General features: G+C 46.2%; 1 protein-coding gene across 2 annotated transcripts; it reads right to left on the bottom strand.

Moving 5' to 3' along the window:
- Positions 1 to 5,331: 5,331 nt before the first annotated feature.
- On the bottom strand, positions 5,332 to 16,109 carry LOC117662603 (uncharacterized). Of its 2 annotated transcripts, none has more exons than XM_034412082.2 (3): positions 15,769 to 16,109; positions 14,695 to 14,926; positions 5,332 to 8,773 (listed from the first exon to the last, which is right to left on the bottom strand). In XM_034412082.2, exon 3 carries the CDS (start codon positions 8,681 to 8,683, stop codon positions 7,364 to 7,366), a length of 1,320 nt encoding a protein of 439 aa, XP_034267973.2. In that variant the 5' UTR covers positions 8,684 to 8,773; positions 14,695 to 14,926; positions 15,769 to 16,109; the 3' UTR covers positions 5,332 to 7,363. The 2 variants fall into 2 exon arrangements, with proteins under 2 accessions (XP_034267973.2, XP_034267974.2); XM_034412083.2 differs by having other exon boundaries at positions 5,332 to 8,770; positions 15,769 to 16,097.
- Positions 16,110 to 18,939: the final 2,830 nt, after the last annotated feature.

Genomic DNA, 18,939 nt, shown 5'->3' with positions numbered 1-18,939 from the left:
GCTTATTTTGTGGGCATGGCTTGATGGTCATGTGACAATTCTTTAGTATTTAGTAGAGGTACTGTTCTACCAGGCTTTTAACTGCTTGCAGAGCTGTACCGGTCTACTCATTTGTTTTTGCAGCCACCGGTCTACTCATTTGTTTTTGCAGCCACTGGTCTACCCATTTATTTTTGCAGGCACCGGTCTACTCAAGTATTTTTGCAGACACTGGTCTACCCATTTATTTTTGCAGGCACTGGTCCACTCATGTATTTTTGCAGGCACCGGTCTATCCATTTATTTTTGCAGGCACTGGTCCACTCATGTATTTTTGCAGGCACTGGTCTATCCATTTATTTTTGCAGGCACTGGTCTACTCAAGTATTTTTGCAGACACTGGTCTACCCATTTATTTTTGCAGGCACTGGTCCACTCATGTATTTTTGCAGGCACCGGTCTATCCATTTATTTTTGCAGGCACTGGTCTACTCATGTATTTTTGCAGGCACTGGTCTACCCATTTATTTTTGCAGGCACTGGTCTACTCATGTATTTTTGCAGGCACTGGTGTACCCATTTATTTTTGCAGGCACCGGTCTACTCATGTATTTTTGCAGACAGTGGTCTACCCATTTATTTTTGCAGGCACCAGTCTACTCATGTATTTTTGCAGGCACCGGTCTACTCAAGTATTTTTGCAGACACTGGTCTACCCATTTACTTTTGCAGGCACCGGTCTACTCATGTATTTTTGCAGGCACTGGTCTACTCATGTATTTTTGCAGACACCGGTCTATCCATTTATTTTTGCAGGCACCGGTCTACCCATTTGTTTTTGGAGGCACCGGTCTACCACCAAACTGCCTTTTACCACTGATCAGCTGTAGGGCGGTCCTTTGAAGCCCCGTGGCAAGAGTTTAAACAGTTTTTTTCCTTATAGCCCAGCAGCTGGGACTCAGGAGGCAGCAATAGATTGGGGGTGGGGCCAAATAAAAGGTAAGAATAATGCGGGGGGGGCAGGGGGCAGAACCGGTTCGGTGACATCATATCATCACCGCTACCAGCTCGGTGGAACCAGGAGGAACCCACCACTGCTCTCAATCCCCAAGATTTATTTTCTGACCAGGGAGTCAGGCTCAATTGATACAACCTGGTATCAATTTACAATTCACAGTAAATTGAATTTTTTTCCTGAACTTGCCAATCCCCAGAGCTTATGGGACAGGAAAGTTGTTTAGGGGAGCAGCCCAGATCTCACGCTAATTCCCAGAGGCAACACAACAGGGAAACAAGCCCGGAAATACAGCCAAGCAACTGCAAAATAGAAATGAATTAAAAAAACCTTATTTATTTATATCCACCTTCATCATTTTTACAAATAACTCAAGGCATTGAACACACGCTCCCATAGTACGCTCCCAGTACACTCCCATAGAGAGGGGCTCCTCTGGGTGCCGTCGGCCAAACAATGTCGACTGGCGGCCCCTAGGGGGAGAGCCTTCTCTGTGGGGGCACCTACGATCTGGAACGAGCTCCCCCCGGAGATACGGAGGATCCCGGATCTGCGCACCTTCCGTCGCACGCTCAAGACTTTCTTATTTTATCAAGCCGGCCTGGCCTAAATCTTCTCCCCTTTTAAAATGTAAATTTTAATTTGTTTTTAAATTATTGGGTATTTTAAATTTGTCTCAGCCAAATTATTGAATTCGTTTTTATTCTATTTTAAATTTTTGTATTTATGTGTTTTATTCTGTGGCTGTTCACTGCCCTGAGTCCTTCGGGAGTAGGGCGGTATAGAAATCCAATAAAATAAATAAATAAATAAAAATAACACCTTCCACCTCCTATTTTCCTCACAACAACCCTGTGAGGTGGGTTAGGCTGAGAAAGTGACTAGCCCAAGGTCACCCAAGCTGGCTTTCATGGCCAAGGCAGGACTGGAACCCATGGCCTCAGGCTTTCTAGTGCAGGGCCTTAACCACTAGGCCAGTGATGGCTAACCTTTTTGCCATTGTGTGCCATAAACAGGGGAAGCGCGGGGGATCATGAGCGCACATGCCCACACCCATAATTCTATGCGCCCCACCCCCCCACTTGCGCGCATGACCCCCCCATGCTCCCCCTGCTTTTGGTTTGCCGACTTCCGGTAGAACCGGAAGGCCCGTTTTTCGCTCTCCCCAGGCTCCAGAGCCTTTCTAAGAGCCTGGGGAGGGCAAAAACAGCCTTCCCCACACCCCCGGAGTGCCTCCAGAGGCTGGAAACAGGGTGTTTCCAGACTTCTGGTGGGTCCAGAAGGCCCAAAAATCAGCTGAACTCGCATGCCCACCGATAAGGCTCCGCATGCCATCTGTGGCACGCATGCCATTGGTTCTCCATCACGGCACTAGGCCATACTAGATGTCCTGGGTGTTGATTGGGAATGGCCATCTTTTAAGATGGGTGGACTTCACCTCCCAGAATTCATGGCGGCTGGGGAATACAGCATGTACCAGTGTCCATGTAGACACACATGCGTGTTTGAGGAGTGTGAACTTTTATGAAAATGATCCCCTGTTCAAGGAGGAGAAATGAAAGGATCCAAATCCACGTTCAAGACCAGAACTTGTTTGAGGCGAGTGTGGCAGGCAGCGTCCTTGCTCTGTTTCAACAAGCGGCTGAAGAAGGGGAGACAAACCGTTATAAAACTGATAATTAACCCTGATCCTGACCGTTACGATTTGCCATCTAGTGGGAGCCAGGAAGTATGACTTTTCTGTTGGGGACCCCTGCCCTGGGGAAGATCCTTTCCTGGGAGATCCTTCTAACCCAATGTTTCTCAACCTTGGAAGCTTGAAGATGGGTGGACTTCAACTCCCAGAATTCCCCAGCCAGCGCTTTATCCTGATTGGTTATCAGACTCCCAGAGGGTGGGGGTCTTAGCTAGCCTTGCTGGCTGAAGTAATCTTCCCAGGTACCATGTGGTGAGTTTCTGTTGCTAGATGGGTCTATTTTGCTAGATTGTGTTGCAGATGATGGTCCATTGACAAAGATTGAGTTTCTGCCTCTGGCCCATTGACAAAGGGGGGGGGGGAAAGAAGGTGGGAGCTGCTTCGTCTTTAAAACATGCTTCTCCATTTCTCATCCAGGGAAACATAATATTCTGCCTTTGTAATATTTCCTAAAATATTTCATTCTTCTAGGAAAGGGGTGGGTGCTAATTTCCTACACACACTGCCAATATTAATGCCCTTTTGCCTCATTGTGCCCACTCCAATGGTAATTTAAGATTGCTTGACTACGAAAAACATTTTCCCCGCACCAAACAATTGTAGGATTTCTCTTCTGTCACTGTGTGTGAAATTCACGATGAATGGCAAGGTGTGACTTTTGAAGAGAAATCCTTCCCCCCAGGACACCCAGACCCCCCCCCACCTACAGTGAAGCCCCCCCACTCCCAATCAACTGAACTGGCTGTGCAGGACCCTTGCTCAAAGCAGGACCTCAGCCAGGCCACAGCAGGCTCCCATGCTGAAAGGTGAGAGCGGCAGCATCAGGATTTGAACCCAGGACCAGCTGGCTCCCCAAGGGGGAGAACCTTCGCCTCCCATTCCTCAACTGCGGTCCTGGGGCTGCTGCATCAGGAAGCAACTTCTGGAGGGAGGGTCTCTCCCACAGGCCTAGCGCAGCGTCCTTGGTGCTGAAGGGGGGGTCTCTCTTGTGTGGGGTCTTGGGGGGGGGGAGTCTCCTGGGGGCTCCTTCGCTCTGGGCTCTTGGGGAGGGAGAACGTTTCATCTCTCCAGGAGCTGCTGCTTGGACGGGAACTTGTGAATTTAACCAGGGCAGCAAATGTAGGCTCTCTCTGCCTCTCTCCCACCTTGGCTAATTTCTAAAAAAGGCTATGGACCCAACCCTGCTGGGGGCTTCCTCCCCTCAGACTGAGTCAGAAGGAGCCCCAAAACTCTGGCTTCACTTCCAAAAGTTGCATTTCCCCCCCCCCCAAAAAAAAGGCAAACTGGACATTCTTGGGTACTTTTTTCCCTTGAAAACATCTCCCTCCTCATCTAAGAAGCTTCTTCAGTTCTGACTGACTGGGAGGGGGAGAAAGGAAGGATTTGTATTGTATCACAAAAGACAAACCCATCAGGAGATGAGGTCCATCTGCATCTAAAATGACATGTGTGGCTCTTTCAAGGACAGCCACGTCCACCTTCCGGACAGAGAGGAGTCCTGGATGGAAAGAGAGGCCAAAGCGGCCATCTTTGACAAAATGAGCATCCCTCCCACAACAGAGGAGGGTGGAAAGGACCCCCCCTCCTCCTGTCTACAACAGGGTCCTTTCCGCAGCCCCAGGAAGGCCCCACACCCCTTTGCACCCTGATTCAGCACCAAATGACTGCAAGGAATATCAATCCTTCCATCCTCCATTGTTCAGGCAGAACTGAAGAAGCTCCTGGGATGAGAAGGGAAACGTTTTCACGGGGAAAAAACTAAGAAAGTCCAGATCCCTTTTGGAAAAGTATCTTAGGGACAACCATGACCTGGAGGATGGAGACTCTCCATAGAGACCCCCGGCTCCACTTTAATCTTTTGAAATATTGGCAGACCCAGCCTGGACTCAAGGGGGCCTTAAAATACCTTAAGGGGGCATCTAGTCCACCCCTCCAATCAGAGAGATTCCAGTGGGGGCAGGACCACAAAGGAAAATCCACACTGCCCTCCGGTCGTGGCATGAAGCAGCCCCCTGAACTCCCCCCTGAAGCTGCAACCCCCCCCCCCCCCGCCAACTGAAATTCTTCCTCTCTCACCCTCTCTGCTTCTACTGGAGGGGGGGGTCTGAGTTCCAAACTCTCCTTTTAGCAAAGGGTGCTGGGGCCCCTCCTTTTCAGATGATGTTGGGGGGGCGCTACAAGGGGGTCTATTTGTGGGGGGACAGGAAAGAGGCCTTAAAAATTGTTCAAAGAAAGTGGGGCTGAAGATTGGTGGGGAGAAGAAAAGTTTTGGGTATCCAGGATAGATGGGGGTCAAAGGGCTGGGAGAGCCCAGGAGTATGGGTATAGGTATCCTTATTGCAGGGGTGGGTTCTACTTACCTTTACTACCGGTTCGCAACGGGATCAGGACAGGTTTCCCACCCCTCCTCTGAGAAGCGTGGCTCACTCCACTAGTAGCTGCTGGGAATCATGGGCCCTGCACTCCCCGACAGCCTTCCTCCTCCTCCTCTTCCTCCGCCCCCAGAAGCCCATTTCCTGATCCAGTGGAGGTCCGAGAGCCCCTCCCTCAACCCACTTTGGCTGCACAGTGTGGCCCAATCTGACTGCCATCTTGTCTGTTTTGAGCCACCCAGTCCATCTCCTGAAAAAGGCCCTCTTGATTATTTTAAAAAATACTTTTATTAAGAATTATATGCACAGAAAGAAAATTAATACAAATATCTCTGTGTGAATATATGAAAAAGACAAGGAAAAAACAGGAAAAAAAAAACCCCTTTCCCTCTTCATCCTCAACCAGCAGATTCAACATCAAAACTTTATCACTAAATAAACCACCAGATTCATTCCACCCTTCACCCCATTTTCCTATCTCTAAATTCTCACTTCTCAGTGATCAACAACAGTCTACTAAAAATTAAGAGAAATACCTGGCTCCTTAATTTAGGAATTTATCTCTAGAAATCCATTCCAAGTTGATGGGGGTTAAAGGGCTGGGAGAGCCCGGGAGTATGGGTGTAGGTATCCTTATTGTGACCCCCTCCCCAGAGGCCCCCCAAAGGACCCACTGGGATCCAAGTTTCCCTCCAGAGCGTTAGGCGGGCTGTTGGACCAGTTGTGTCTGCTTGCCTTTTTCCACCCTGGGAAGATGGAGGAGGTCCATCAGGAAGCGCCTCCCCCTCCATTTTCCACTCCGCTCCAGACCCCCCACCAAGTGGGACCAACAATTCCCCATCTCTCCTCTAGGGGGAGCGTCAGGTAGCCTTTTGCCTCATGTTTCCCACCCCTCCTCTGAGAAGTGTGGCTCCCTCCTCCAAGAAGCCGCTGGGAACTATGGGCCCTGGAATCCCTGATGGGTTATTCCTCCTCCTCCCCACAGCCCATTTCTTTTTTTCTTTTAGATTTTTTTTTTAAACAAAACAAAACATAAAAATATTATCATTCCAAACAATTACAGACAGTGTGTCGATTGATGACATTTTTTGTGCTCCTCCTCACTAAGCATCCCAGCTTATTTCCATAAAGGTTTTTTCGCCTAATTTATTTCAACAACCATTCGTTTCATAACTATCTCCAAATCTTATTCTCCATCCATTGGTAAAATAAATCCCATATCAAATAATACTGTCTATCTTCCTGCTCTCTTATTTCAAATGTCAATTTACTCATTTCAGCACATTCCATCATTTTCTTAATAATTTCTTCAGCATTAGGTATCTTTTCCCCTTTCCAGTTTTTAGCAAATATAATTCTGGCTGCTGTCAAAAGATTCACAATTAAATATTGCAGTTCTTTATTGTATGTCTCCGGTATGATCCCTAATAAAAATATCTCTGGTTTAAAGTCAATATGTCTCTTTATCATTTTTTCCAACCACGTGTGTATCTTAGTCCAATATCTCCTTGCTTCGACGCATGTCCACCACATGTGGTAATAGGATCCTGGGGTCTGATGACATTTCCAACATTTCTCCGATTTATTCTGGAACATTCTCTTGATTATTTTGAACAGTATACTTTTATTCAGGATTATATGCACAGAAAGAAACTTAATACAAATATCTCTGTGTGAATATATAAAAAAGGCAATGAAAAAAAGGGGAAAAAATCCCTCCAAAAAAGATAGTAGGAAAAAGAAACTTTCCCGCTTCATCCTCACAAGCACATTCAACACCTACACTTTATTACTAAATAAACAGCTAGCTGCATCTTCCTTCTACACCTCACCCCATTTTTTCCTCTAAATCTTCAGTTCTCCTTATTGATCAACAAAGGGCTAGTAAAAAATATAACAAAAATATCTGGGTACCTTGCCTTACGGCTTATAATTGGAAATGCATTTCCACTTGTGGTCATAAAACTTCCTGTACTCTGCAAAACATTATATACACTCCCCACATACATGTAACTCTTTTGTGTAATCACTCTGGGAAGTTCCTAATGCTGCTTTGTGAGCAAAACAAATTCACACTCCCAACATTTACACCCTTTTGCCTCATTGTGTATTCTCTGAGGTTCCTTTGCTTCAGTAGATGGAACATTTACCCACACAAAATAATTGTAGGATTTCACTTCTGTCACTGTGTGACGTTCCTGGTAAACATTAAGATGTGTTGAAAAAAAGTGGACTTTTTGGTCCTTTTTTAGCTTTGATTTACTATGGAAAAGGTTTCTCACACTCTGCACACTTGTAAGGCTACTCTCCTGCATGATTTCGGGTGTGCATTCGAAGTGCTGAAGGTTGGGCAAAACATTTCCCACACTCCAGACATTTATACGGTTTCTCTCCAGTGTGGATTCGCTGATGCATCACAAGAGTATCTTTCCGTGAAAAACATTTATCGCACTCTGAGCATTTATGGGGCTTCTCTCCTATATGGATTCGGCTGTGACTTATAAGGGAACATGAATGGGAAAATGCTCTCCCACAGTCTAAACATTTGTAGTTTTTTTCCCCTGTGTGAATTTTCACATGACTTCTAAGGGCTGATGAGGTACGAAAAAATCTTCCACAGTCATTGCATTGATGTGGCTTCTCCCCTGTGTGGGTTTTATGATGCATCGAAAGGCCTCGCTTGTCTATAAAGCATTTTCCACACTCTACGCATCTGTATGGCTTCTCTCCTGTGTGGAACCTTTGATGGCGGCCAAGGTGTTGTTTTTGGGAAAAGCATTTCCCACACTCCCCACATTGGAATGGCTTCTCCCCTGTGTGGATTCTCTGATGAATCTGAACATGGGCTGGCGAAATAAAACTTTTCCCACATTCCTCACATTTATGGGGTAGGTCCCCTTTGTGCCACTTCTGGTGTCTCTGAAGTTCATAAGAATACATAAATCGTTTCTCACATTCTGGGCATTCATAGGGTCTCTCTCCGGTGTGACGTCTCTGATGTTGCACCAAGGTTGATTTTGAGGTAAAATATTTCCCACATTCGAGGCACTTTTTGTTTTTCTCCCCTCTGTGTGTTTTCTCATGATTCCGAAGACCTGAACTCAGGGTGAAAGATTTTCCACACTCAAAGCATTTGTAAGATTTTATTCCAACATGAGTCTTCTCATGGGACCAAAGATGTGCATTCTGAGGAAATCTCTTCCCACATTCCCAACATTTGTAAGGTTTCTCCCCTGTGTGAATTCTCTCGTGGATTCTGAGAGTGCCCTTTCTACGGAAAAATTTCCCACATTCCAGACATTGATAAGGTTTCTCTCCAGTGTGGATTTTCTGATGTGTAAGAAGTCCTGACTTTTGACCAAAGCATAAGTCACATTCCTCACATTTATAGGGTTTTTGTCTAGGGGAGCTTCTGAGATCTTTGGAGTTTTTCCCAGAGAAAGATTTCTCACCCTCCAAACCTTCACTGGATCCACTTCCCACATGGAGCTTCCTGTGGGTCAAAAGGAGGGACTTGCGAGCAAAGGATTTCCCACACTCTGAGCATTCATGGGTTCTTTTGGGGGTTCTTGGAGGGCTGCTTGTCTCTGATGGGGGATCCAAGAGTTTCCCACGCTTCATGCTTTCCCTTGGCTGCTGCCTTGGGCTGAATTTCTACTATCTCTTATTAGTTGTCTTGAAGGTAAATCTTTGGTCACAGTTGTTTTCCTGCTGGTGGAACAAGAAAGAAAATGAGAACATTATGACCTTTCGAGAAACACAGAAAATCACAAAATTGTTGAAGGCAAGATGCTGACATCTGTGAAGTGCTCAGAGAGTGCTGTAAACCACTATGTATCTAAGTCAAAGCTACTTTTGTCCCCAAATCCAAGCATTCTGCCGGAGGGGAAAAGATCTGGGAGGAGGGAGAGCCCCAAGTGATCCCGCAGAGATCCTCCAAGGAAAAAGTGGGATTCACAGTGGGAAGCGGAGATCCAGATAGTGGGAGGGGAGAGGCTGGGCGGGAGAGCTTCTGCTCACCTCCTTGGCTCTGCCCGTCTTGAAGCCGTACCTCTTCTTTTCCGCCACCCCTTCTTTCCCCTCCTCTCTAATCTCCCCTCCCAGCCAGGACCACATGCTCTGAAACCTCCCCTGTTCCTTTGATGGGCGTTGGTGTGGAGGGTTCCTCTGCCCATGGGAAGAGTGTCCCTCTCTGCAGGCTGGAAGCAGGATTTCCTAATCCCCAGAGACTCCCAAGACAGGAAAGAGGAATGTTTGGGGGAGGAACTCAGATCTCATTCTTCTTCCTATGGAGGCGACACAATACAAGAGGGAAACAAGCCAGCCAAGCCACTGCAAAATGGAAATGATTTTTTATTTTTATTGATTTTTTTATTTATTTATTTATTTATTTATTTTGAATTTGTATACCGCCCTTCTCCCTGAGGACTCAGGGCGGTGAACAGCCAAATAAAAACATCAAATACAAATATTAAAATACAGTTAAAAAAATATATATAAATTTGGCCCCATTAATTAAAACAATAAACCAAACAATTAAAAACACTTAAAAAGAATTAGGCCAGCCCGGCTTGTTGGAAAAGGAAGGTTTTAAGGGCACGGCGGAAGGCACTGAGGTCATGGATTCTCCTTATCTCAGGGGGCAACTGATTCCAGAGGGTGGGAGCCCCCACAGAGAAGGCCCTCCCCCTGGGGGTCACCAGCCTGCATTGTTTGGCTGATGGCACCCCGAGGAGGCCCTCTCTGTGGGAGCGCACGGGTCGATGGGAGGTCGTCGGTGGCAGCAGGCGGTCTCGGAGATAGCTAGGCCCTATGCCATGGAGCGCTTTAAAGGTGATAACCAACACCTTGAAGCGCACCCGGAAGACCACTGGGAGCCAGTGCAGCTCGCGCAGGAGCGGTGTTACATGGGAGCGCCACGCTGCTCCCGTCACTACCCGCGCTGCTGCGTTCTGGACCAGTTGGAGCCTCCGGGTGCTCTTCAAGGGGAGCCCCATGTAGAGAGCGTTACAGTAATCAAGGCGAGAGGTCACGAGGGCATGAGTGACTGTGCACAGGGAATCCCGATCAAGAAAGGGCCGCAACTGGCGGATCAGGCGAACCTGATAAAAGGTCCCCCTGGTTACAGCCGTCAGATGTTCCTCCAAGGACAGCTGTGTATCCAGGAGGACTCCCAGATTGCGAGCCCTCTCTGTGGGAGCCAAAGATTCGCCCCCAATAGTCAGTGATGGAGTCAACTGACTATATCGGGATGCCGGGAACCACAGCCACTCAGTCTTGGAAGGGTTGAGCCTGAGCCTGATTGATATCCGCCTTTATTATTTTTACAATAACATATCCCACACATCTTCCATTACTTAATTTACCTCACAACAATTCTGTGGGGTGGGTTATGCTGAGAGAGTGACTGGCTCAAGGTCTCCCAGCTGGCTTTCATGGCCAAGGCAGGACTGGAACCCATGGCCTCAGGCTTTCTAATGCAGGGCCTTAATCACTAGGCCATACTGGATGTCCTGAGTGTTGATTGGCAATGGTCATCTTTCAAGATGGCGAGGACTTCAGCTCCCAGAATTCATGCTGGCTGGGGAATTCTGGGAGTGGAAATCAACGCAGCTTAAAAGTTGTCAAGCTTGAGAAACACAGATATGGACTTATGTAAACATGCATCAGTGTCCATGTAGACACACATACATGTTTGAGGAGTGTGTTTATCAAAATCTTCCCCCATTCAAGGAGGATAGAATAGAATAGAATAACAGAGTTGGAAGGGACCTTGGAGGTCTTCTAGTCCAACCTCCTGCCTAGGCAGGAAACCCTACACCACTTCAGACAAATGGTTATCTAATCTCTTCTTAAAAACCTCCAGTGTTGGAGCTTTCACAACTTCTGGAGGCAAATTGTTCCACTGATTAATTGTTCTGTCAGGAAATTTCTCCTTAGTTCTAAGTTGCTTCTCTCCTTGATTAGTTTCCACCCATTGTTTCTTGTCCTGCCTTCTGGGGCTTTGGAGAATAGCTTGACTCCCTCTTCTTTGTGGCAGCCGCTGAGATATTGGCACACAGCTATCCCTCATCCTTCTTTTCATTAAATTAGATTATCCAGTTCTTGCAACCATTCTTCATATGTTTTAGCTTCCAATCCCCTAATCATCTTTGTTGCTCTTCTCTGCACTCTTTCTAGTGTCTCAACATCTTTTTTATATTGTGGCGACCAAAACTGGATGCCGTGTTCCAAGTGTGGCCTTACCAAGGCATTATAAAGTGGCATCAACACTTCAGGTGATCTTGATTCTATCCCTCTGTTTAAGCAGCCTAGAACTGTGTTGGCTTTTTGGGCAGCTGCTGCACACGGCTGTCTCATATTTCAATGGTTGTCCACTAGGACTCCAAGATCTTTATCTAGTGGTAGGTTATGGTCTACTTTATCAAATGTCTTACTGAAGTCCAAGTAAATTATATGGACGGCATTTCTCTGGTCCACTAATTTTGTCACTTTGTCAAAAAATGCAATAAGATTAGTCTGGCATGATCTGTTTTTGACAAACCCATGTTGGCTTTTGGTTATTACTTTGTTTGCTTCTAGGTGTTAACTGATTTGGTGCTTGATTATCTTTTCCAGAACCTTCCCCGGTATTGAGGTCAGGTGTCAACTCGCAAAGCATCCCTGGCCTGCTCTCCAGTTGCCATAGGCAAGGGGGATGGGAAACCGATGGAGCATGGCAGCCAAAACCAGAAGCACATTTCAGACATGTCTCTCTCAAGGCTGTCTCCCAAAGTTACCCACCGCAGCTGGAGGGGAGAGATCTCTACAACCTGCAAAATTGCTCCATTGGCGAATGTGATTTGAACTCATCTAGGGTAGACAGGTGTTCACTTAACATTTTCTTCCCTATTTTAACTTGTGTTCCCAATCTGTTTTCTGTGGTGCTGTTTTTGATAAGATAAATGTAAGAATTCAAATCCACAATCAAGACCAGAACTTGTTCGAGGTGAGTGTCTGTCAGAATATTCATGACTGGGAAGACATGGTAACAAGGTCAGACAATGAATAGGCATAGCAATTCAGCCAGCCAATTGGGATCTGGAACAGACTGGAGCCTCAACTTAGAGCACAGATGTTTGCCAACAGGGGAAATAAGCTAACTTGTGAGGTGGGTGGTTTCTATAGTTGGTAATAATTATGAATAAATAACTATAGACTTTCAACCTTAAGTGTGTCTCTGCACATTATGAATATCTTTTGTGGAGCCCATCGTAACTCTGAAACGGTGCAACTGGATGACTTCCATGGCTCTATTTGCCCTTCAGCTGTGCCTGATGAGCGCAAGGGGGGACCGACCCAAACTCAGCCTCTCCCACTTGAACTGAGAAGGGAAGGAAGGGCAGAGCCCCACACAGGAAGGGGCACAAATAATGGAACCTCCCTTGTTGGCAGGAGGAGCTGAATGCTGGCATATGGACATGGGGTATGTGTGTGTGTATGCCTGTGTGTGGAGGAATTTGCAGTATGAAATGGCAGAACCACCCCTTTTTCCTATCCGGGTACCAGGCGTGTCTGGGGAACCAGGTGTCCGGATCAAGGGGCTCACAGAGGGTCCCGGCCTGTGCTTGGAGGGGGCAGGGAGATGCCAGAAGCCCCCTGAAGTAGCCAATAGGAGTGGGGCAGATCCCAGCTTCTGAGCACATCAGCAACTAAGTCACAAAGGAACATTTCTATGGGATCAAGAGAGAAAAGGCCACTTCCCAAGTAAAACAGCTAGGAAAACATTCTGCTCCATTCAGCTGGGGAAGAGATGCCATTTCATGGAGGATGGAGGAGAGAATGAACCACAGTTAGAGGCAAGTGATGAGTTAAAGTGAGTCTCCTTTATTGAAGCTACAAAAACATCGCATTAAATTTAGACTATTTGAAGTGATATCTCTATGGAATATAAGGTAATTGCTTCCAGATCGATAGAAATAGCCAAGAAAAAATATTTAATGTCACATGATATATGGATAAAAATGAAATATCACAGTAAGAGACTTGACAGGAATATCCATAAAGGGACTTAAATGTAATCTAAATTAAAAAGATGAGAAGCTTTGTTTAATAACCCCCAGGCCAGGGACCTTTTTTCTCTCTTCACCACAACTATGACCTGCTTTTGTGTTTTTTGAAAAGCTTTTAGGATAAAACCTTTTCTATGCTAGAAAGATTTCTAGGTCACCTCTCTGAGGGGACTCACAAATGCAGGACAACAATTGTCTCATTTCAAGGAATAGATTTTCCACACATCAACTCTGATGTGGTTTGTCACATGGTTTGCTTAACGACAGGTGAAATCGCTTAACAACCACAATCAGGAGTACAGTGTTGCAGTCATTGAGCCAACCTCTCACGTGACATCTTACTTAAGGACCACTTTGCTCAAGACCACAAGACTCCAATTGTGGTCATAAGTCCAGGACAAACTACAGGAATTACCAAAAACTAAATGACCTCCTACCACTGCACCATAGAGAGTATTTTAACTTATTGCACCTGTGTATGGTTTGCCAATTGCCCAGTGGCAGATAGGACAGCGCTCCAGAGGTTAACATTGTTGCCCAGAGGATCATTGGTGGCCCTCTCCCCTCCATGGAAGAGCTTTGTAGCTCCCGTTGCCTTAAGAAAGTTCAAAACATTCTTAGAGATCCATCTCATCTTGGGCACCCCTTTTTTTTTGAACTATTACCATCTGGCAGACGGTACAGGATAATAAAAACAAGGACAAATAGGCTGAAAAACAGCTTCTGTCCCAGAGCAGTTACTAGATTGAATTCTACTGTATAGTGCAATGTTAATGCAAAATTAATGCAAAGGATGTGTGTTTTATTTTTATTTTTTATAGTTATAATGAAGGCTGAATATAGCATTTCGTTGCATGAGGTGCAATGACAATAAACTAAAGTAAACTAAACTAAACTAAGGCATCGCAGAAGCAAAAAAGAAGGAAAAAGAGTTCAGGCTTGTGTAAACAACCTATTTCTGATTCTTATCCCTTTTTCCTGCTTCTTCTCACTTTTGCCCATATGAGCTCCATCCCACCATGACTTCTCGATTGGGGCTTCCTAGTGTATATTTGTATATTTTATAAAATAAAGTAAAAAGGGGAGGGGGAATTAGATCTAGGAAGCTAAAGACCAATCAGCCTGGCATCTGTCCCTGGGAAGATCGTGGAAAAGATAATCAAGCAATGGATCTGCCAAAGCCTAGAAACAAACAAAGCTATTATTACAAGCCAACATGGGTTTGTCAAAAACAGACCACGGCAGAAAACTTTACTGCATTGTTTGACTAAAGCAACTAAAATTCTGTGGACATAGCATACGTGGACTTCAATGAGGCATGTGACAAAGTAGTTCTCTACTTTTTTCACCTAGTTCTCGACAACATAAACAAAATGTGAGATAGCATCACCACCTGATGGATTCGCAATTGGCTGACCAGCTGCATTCAATGTATAGTCCTCAATGGGACTACATTATGCTCTCACCCAGCACCTTGGGAGCAAAAGCCAATTTTTCTGCACTGCTCATTTGTCAAATAAAGATTTAAAAAATGGATGCTTCTTCTCAAAACCAAGATCTAACCAAGATTTGTTTACTCACCTTTAAAGTTACAATGAAGAGGTCTCTGGGTCAAGGCAAGGTATGACCCTCACTCCTGACTGATTTGGTTTCTCCTTAACCGATTGGCCCTTTGTGCAGGAAGCTGCTTTTCCACCCAGGCAACAATTTCCAAATTCTCTGGAATGGAGTCCTGGCCAAAGGTTGGTGGATCCCAATCCAAGAACGTCTCTTTCTCCTCTGTGAAGTTCACAGCCACGTCCTCACTGGCCTCCTGCAAAGAGAAATGAAAAAGGCTCAGATGCCAACAGTGATATTGAACATAATCTGTAAATGATCTGGAAGAGGGAGGAGAAAATGGGATTATTGGATGAGGATACAAAATAATGAAGATTGAATCGTAATTCAAAAATATCTAAATTAGGCAAAATGGAAGAAACCAGCAGCTGAAGTCCAACAGGGACCAAAGCATAGTTGTGCCTAGGAAAACCCAGTGGAAGTTGGGAGAGAGCAGATGGGGCAGAGCATGTGTGAAAAGGGCTGCTCTTTCCAGCTCTTTTTGGAGGCTGCAAAGCCACAAAGATTCCAGTTAGGTGTCTCAAAATTTATTTCCAGTTAGGAAAGGCAGCAATCTGGCCATCAGCTTCTTCTGGCAGCTGCTCACAAGACCACCCTCAAAACTTCCTTTGTCCTTTGAAAAACATCCACCAAGAAGGAGCTGCCCCATCACAGCCTCTTCTGGGCAAAACAAGGAAAACACAAAGTTGAGAAATTCTACCCATTGTTTTTAAAGCAGAAGCAAAGTAAAAGATTAGCATAAAAATGGATTTTATTTTTGGCCTTTCAGACAGAGCTCAAAGAAAGAGGGTCTCTTTTGTGGGTTAAGAAAACAACTAATTTAAACTTCTTTCAACTAATTTAAACTTCTTTCCTCCCACCCACCCCCAGAAACCTCCCCGTTGCAAAGACGTCAGAGGGTCTTAATAACACATCACAAATCTCAGTAAATGTTTTAAAGCACAATTTAATTTTTTTTTCCCCAAATGAACTCGCGGGATGCGCATGCTCAGAGACCTCGTGGTCTGCGGGATCAGAGAACCTTCTGATGGAACTTACCAAAAAGCTCCTTCCCGATCCCTTCGGGGAGCCTTGGCTGGGCGAGGAGGGGGCAGATCCAGTCCGGGGAAGGAGCCCCCTTTGCCCCCCTGGAGGGAAGGGAGGGATCCGCTCCCTGCAGGCAACGCCAGAGACGGATCTCCCCGAAGAAAACCCTGCGAGGCGAAGAGAGGGATCCGGGCGGGCAGATCTTCAGGCTGGAGGGAGAGGCAGCCCAACCTGCACCGAGCGGGACCCAGGAGCGTCTCCCGAGGGATCCAGCGACGATCCTCGCCGGGCAAAGGGAAGCGGAGATCCAGCCAGTGGGAGGGGAGAGGAGGGGGGCGGAGCTTCTGATTTCCTCTCGGGCTCCGCCTACTCCTTGAAGCCCCACCCCCTTCACCGCCTCTTCGCCTTCCCCCCTCCCGCTTGGACCACGTGGTCCAAAAACCTTTGTGTGTTTTTGTGATTGTGTGTCTGTGTCTTTGAGCGCGCTGGAACCTGAAGAGTTGTGCAAAAAGCTCCCACCCCCCTTAAGAGTTGAAGGGTCCTTGGGGTTCCCTGAGGTTGGTGGTTGGTTGCTGTCCTGATGACGTTACCTAGTTTGGCAATGAGACGTCTGAGGGGAAACACTGAAGTTCAGAGACCATCAAGGACGTCCCCCCCCCCAAATATCCACCCTTCTCCAGGACTGATTTTAAGGCTTTCTAGACTTGGACAAGAGGGAGGGGGGAAATCCTGACCCAGAGAAAGAGCAGCTCTGATGGGAACTCCACCCCCAGGCATGAGAGGGCTCTGCAGGCCAGCTCTGCCCTAGATGATAGGCTCAAGATCCAGATGGATCTTGACAGACTTGAACCCTGGGCTGCATCTAACAAAATGAAATTCAGTGTAGCGAAAAGTTAAGTCTTACACTTAGGCAAGAAAAACCAAAAGCACAGTATAGAGTGGGTGAAACCAGGCTTAATAGCAGTAACTGTGAGTGGGATCTTGGGAGTCTTAGTGGACAACCAATTAAATATGAGCCAACAGTGTGCGGTGGCAGCCAAAAAAGCCAATGTAACCCTAAATTGCATTAACAAAGGGATACAATCAAGATCACTCACTCTATAAGGCCCTAGTAAGGCCACACCTAGAGTACTGCATCCAGTTTTGGTCACCACACTATAAAAAAAGATGTTGAGACTCTAGAAAAAGTGCAGAGAATAGCAATTAGGATGATTAGGGGACTGGAAGCTAAAACATTGGATGAACGGTTGCAGGAACTGGGCATGGTTAGTCTAGTGAAGAGAAGGACCAGGGGAGACATGGTAGCAGTCTTCCAATATTTCAGGGGCTGCCACAGACAGGAAGGGGGTCAAGCTATTTTCCAAAGCACCTGAAGGTCAGACAAGGAATAATGGATGGAAACAGATCAAGGAGAGATTCAACCTGGAAATAAGGAGAAGTTTTCTGACAGGGAGAGCAATCAACCCATGAAACTGCTCCTCCCCCTCCCAGCCGAGTATCCCCTGGACATCGGCATCCGGAGTGCCTCTGCCCATGCAAAGAGTGCCCTTGGAATGCCCGGGCGGGGCTGCCTCCTGCCCAAGCATCGCGGAGGGGAACTGAAGCTCCGTGGTGGCCCCCCAAGAGTCTGGGATCGTGGCGTTTGCCGAGGCTGGAGAAGAGGGCCGGGAGGGAAATCCCGAGGGATCCCTTCAGGTGGATCCAAAGATCCTGGAAGTGGATCTAGGTGGCTGCTCCCAAATCCCTCCATCCCTCTCTGCCTTTCCCATCCTATGGATCCCTGCAGGTGTTTTGGGGGGGGGGTCTCTACCGCCATCGCCTCCTCCACACCCGGAGCTGGATGGTCGCCCAAGTGCAGCTTCGCCTCCTCTTCCTCCGCTTCCCCCCAAACCATCATCCCATTCTCAAAAGGTCGGAGCTGGGGCAAGCCTTGTATCCAAATTAAGTAAACGTATCCAACCAACTTCGATTTTACCAAATCGTAAAGTCTTTCAGGCTAAACTTGTTCCGATTATGCTCTACGGTGCCGAAATCTGGGGTCTTACAGAGGCCCCCATATTGGAGAGAACTCAAAATAATTTGTTAAGGAGGATGCTGGGAGTAAACAATTCCACTTCGGCGGCAGCCGTCAGAGCTGAATTGGGACATTTTTCACTGCACACCTACACAATCACTAGGGCGGTAGCCTACTGGCTAAAAATGACTCAGATGGAAGCTAGCAGATTTCCCAAAATCTGCCTAGAGGAACAGCCGATTTCAAATTCTCAAAGGTATTCCTGGCTAACTCGGCTGTCAGAAATACTGAATCGATATGGCGTAGGGTTCCCGTTGTGTGACACACTGAAGGAAGTTAAACAACGGAGAGCCTTGATAGAGCCTTGATAGTACAGTGGTTTAGTGCACCCTGTTATTCACACAGCTGCCTGCAATTTCTGCTGGTTCGAATCTCTCCAAGGCTCAAGGTTGACTCAGCCTTCCATCCTTTCTAAGGTAGGTGAAATGAGGACCCAGTTTGTGGTGGCAATAAGCTGACTTTGTATAAAATATACAAAAGAATGAAGGCTATTGCTTAACGCATTGTAAGCCGCCCTGAGTCTCCGGAGAAGGGCGGCATATAAATCAAATTAAAAATAAAATAAATAAATTAAAAAAAACAGATTAAAGATATACATGGGCAAATGGACATGGCAACTCTCTCAACTAATCACTCCCTTAAACTTCTGACAGCAGTGAAAACAACTTTCACCCTGGAAAAATATTTACATCTAGAAATGCCATCAGTGGAGAGAGAGCTATTTGTCAAATTTAGATTTGAACTTTTAGATACCAACGTTAAATTCGGCCGTTACCAGAAAATCCCGTATGACGAAAGAACATGTATATGTGGGGCAAACGTCGTGGAGGATATGGCGCATATAATATTTGAATGTAGGTTGTATGAGGAAGTAAGAAAACAATATCTGTCCCCAATTATAAATTTCCCCATTGGAATGTCAGGCATAAACGATCATTTCTATTGAAGGCAGACTCTCCTCCCCTGGTAAGGGCTATCACTCGCTATCTTAAAAGGATTTATTTTTATTTTATTTTTTTATTTTAATTTGATTTATATGCCGCCCTTCTCCGGAGACTCAGGGTGGCTTACAATGCGTTAAGCAATAGCCTTCATACTTTTGTATATTT

The sequence above is a fragment of the Pantherophis guttatus genome, chromosome 2 (assembly GCF_059756535.1).
Source record: "Pantherophis guttatus breed Tessera chromosome 2, ASM5975653v1, whole genome shotgun sequence".
Lineage (NCBI taxonomy): Eukaryota > Metazoa > Chordata > Lepidosauria > Squamata > Colubridae > Pantherophis > Pantherophis guttatus.
The sequence above is the reverse complement of the archived record's forward strand: the minus strand, read 5'-3'. Positions and strand labels throughout refer to the sequence as shown.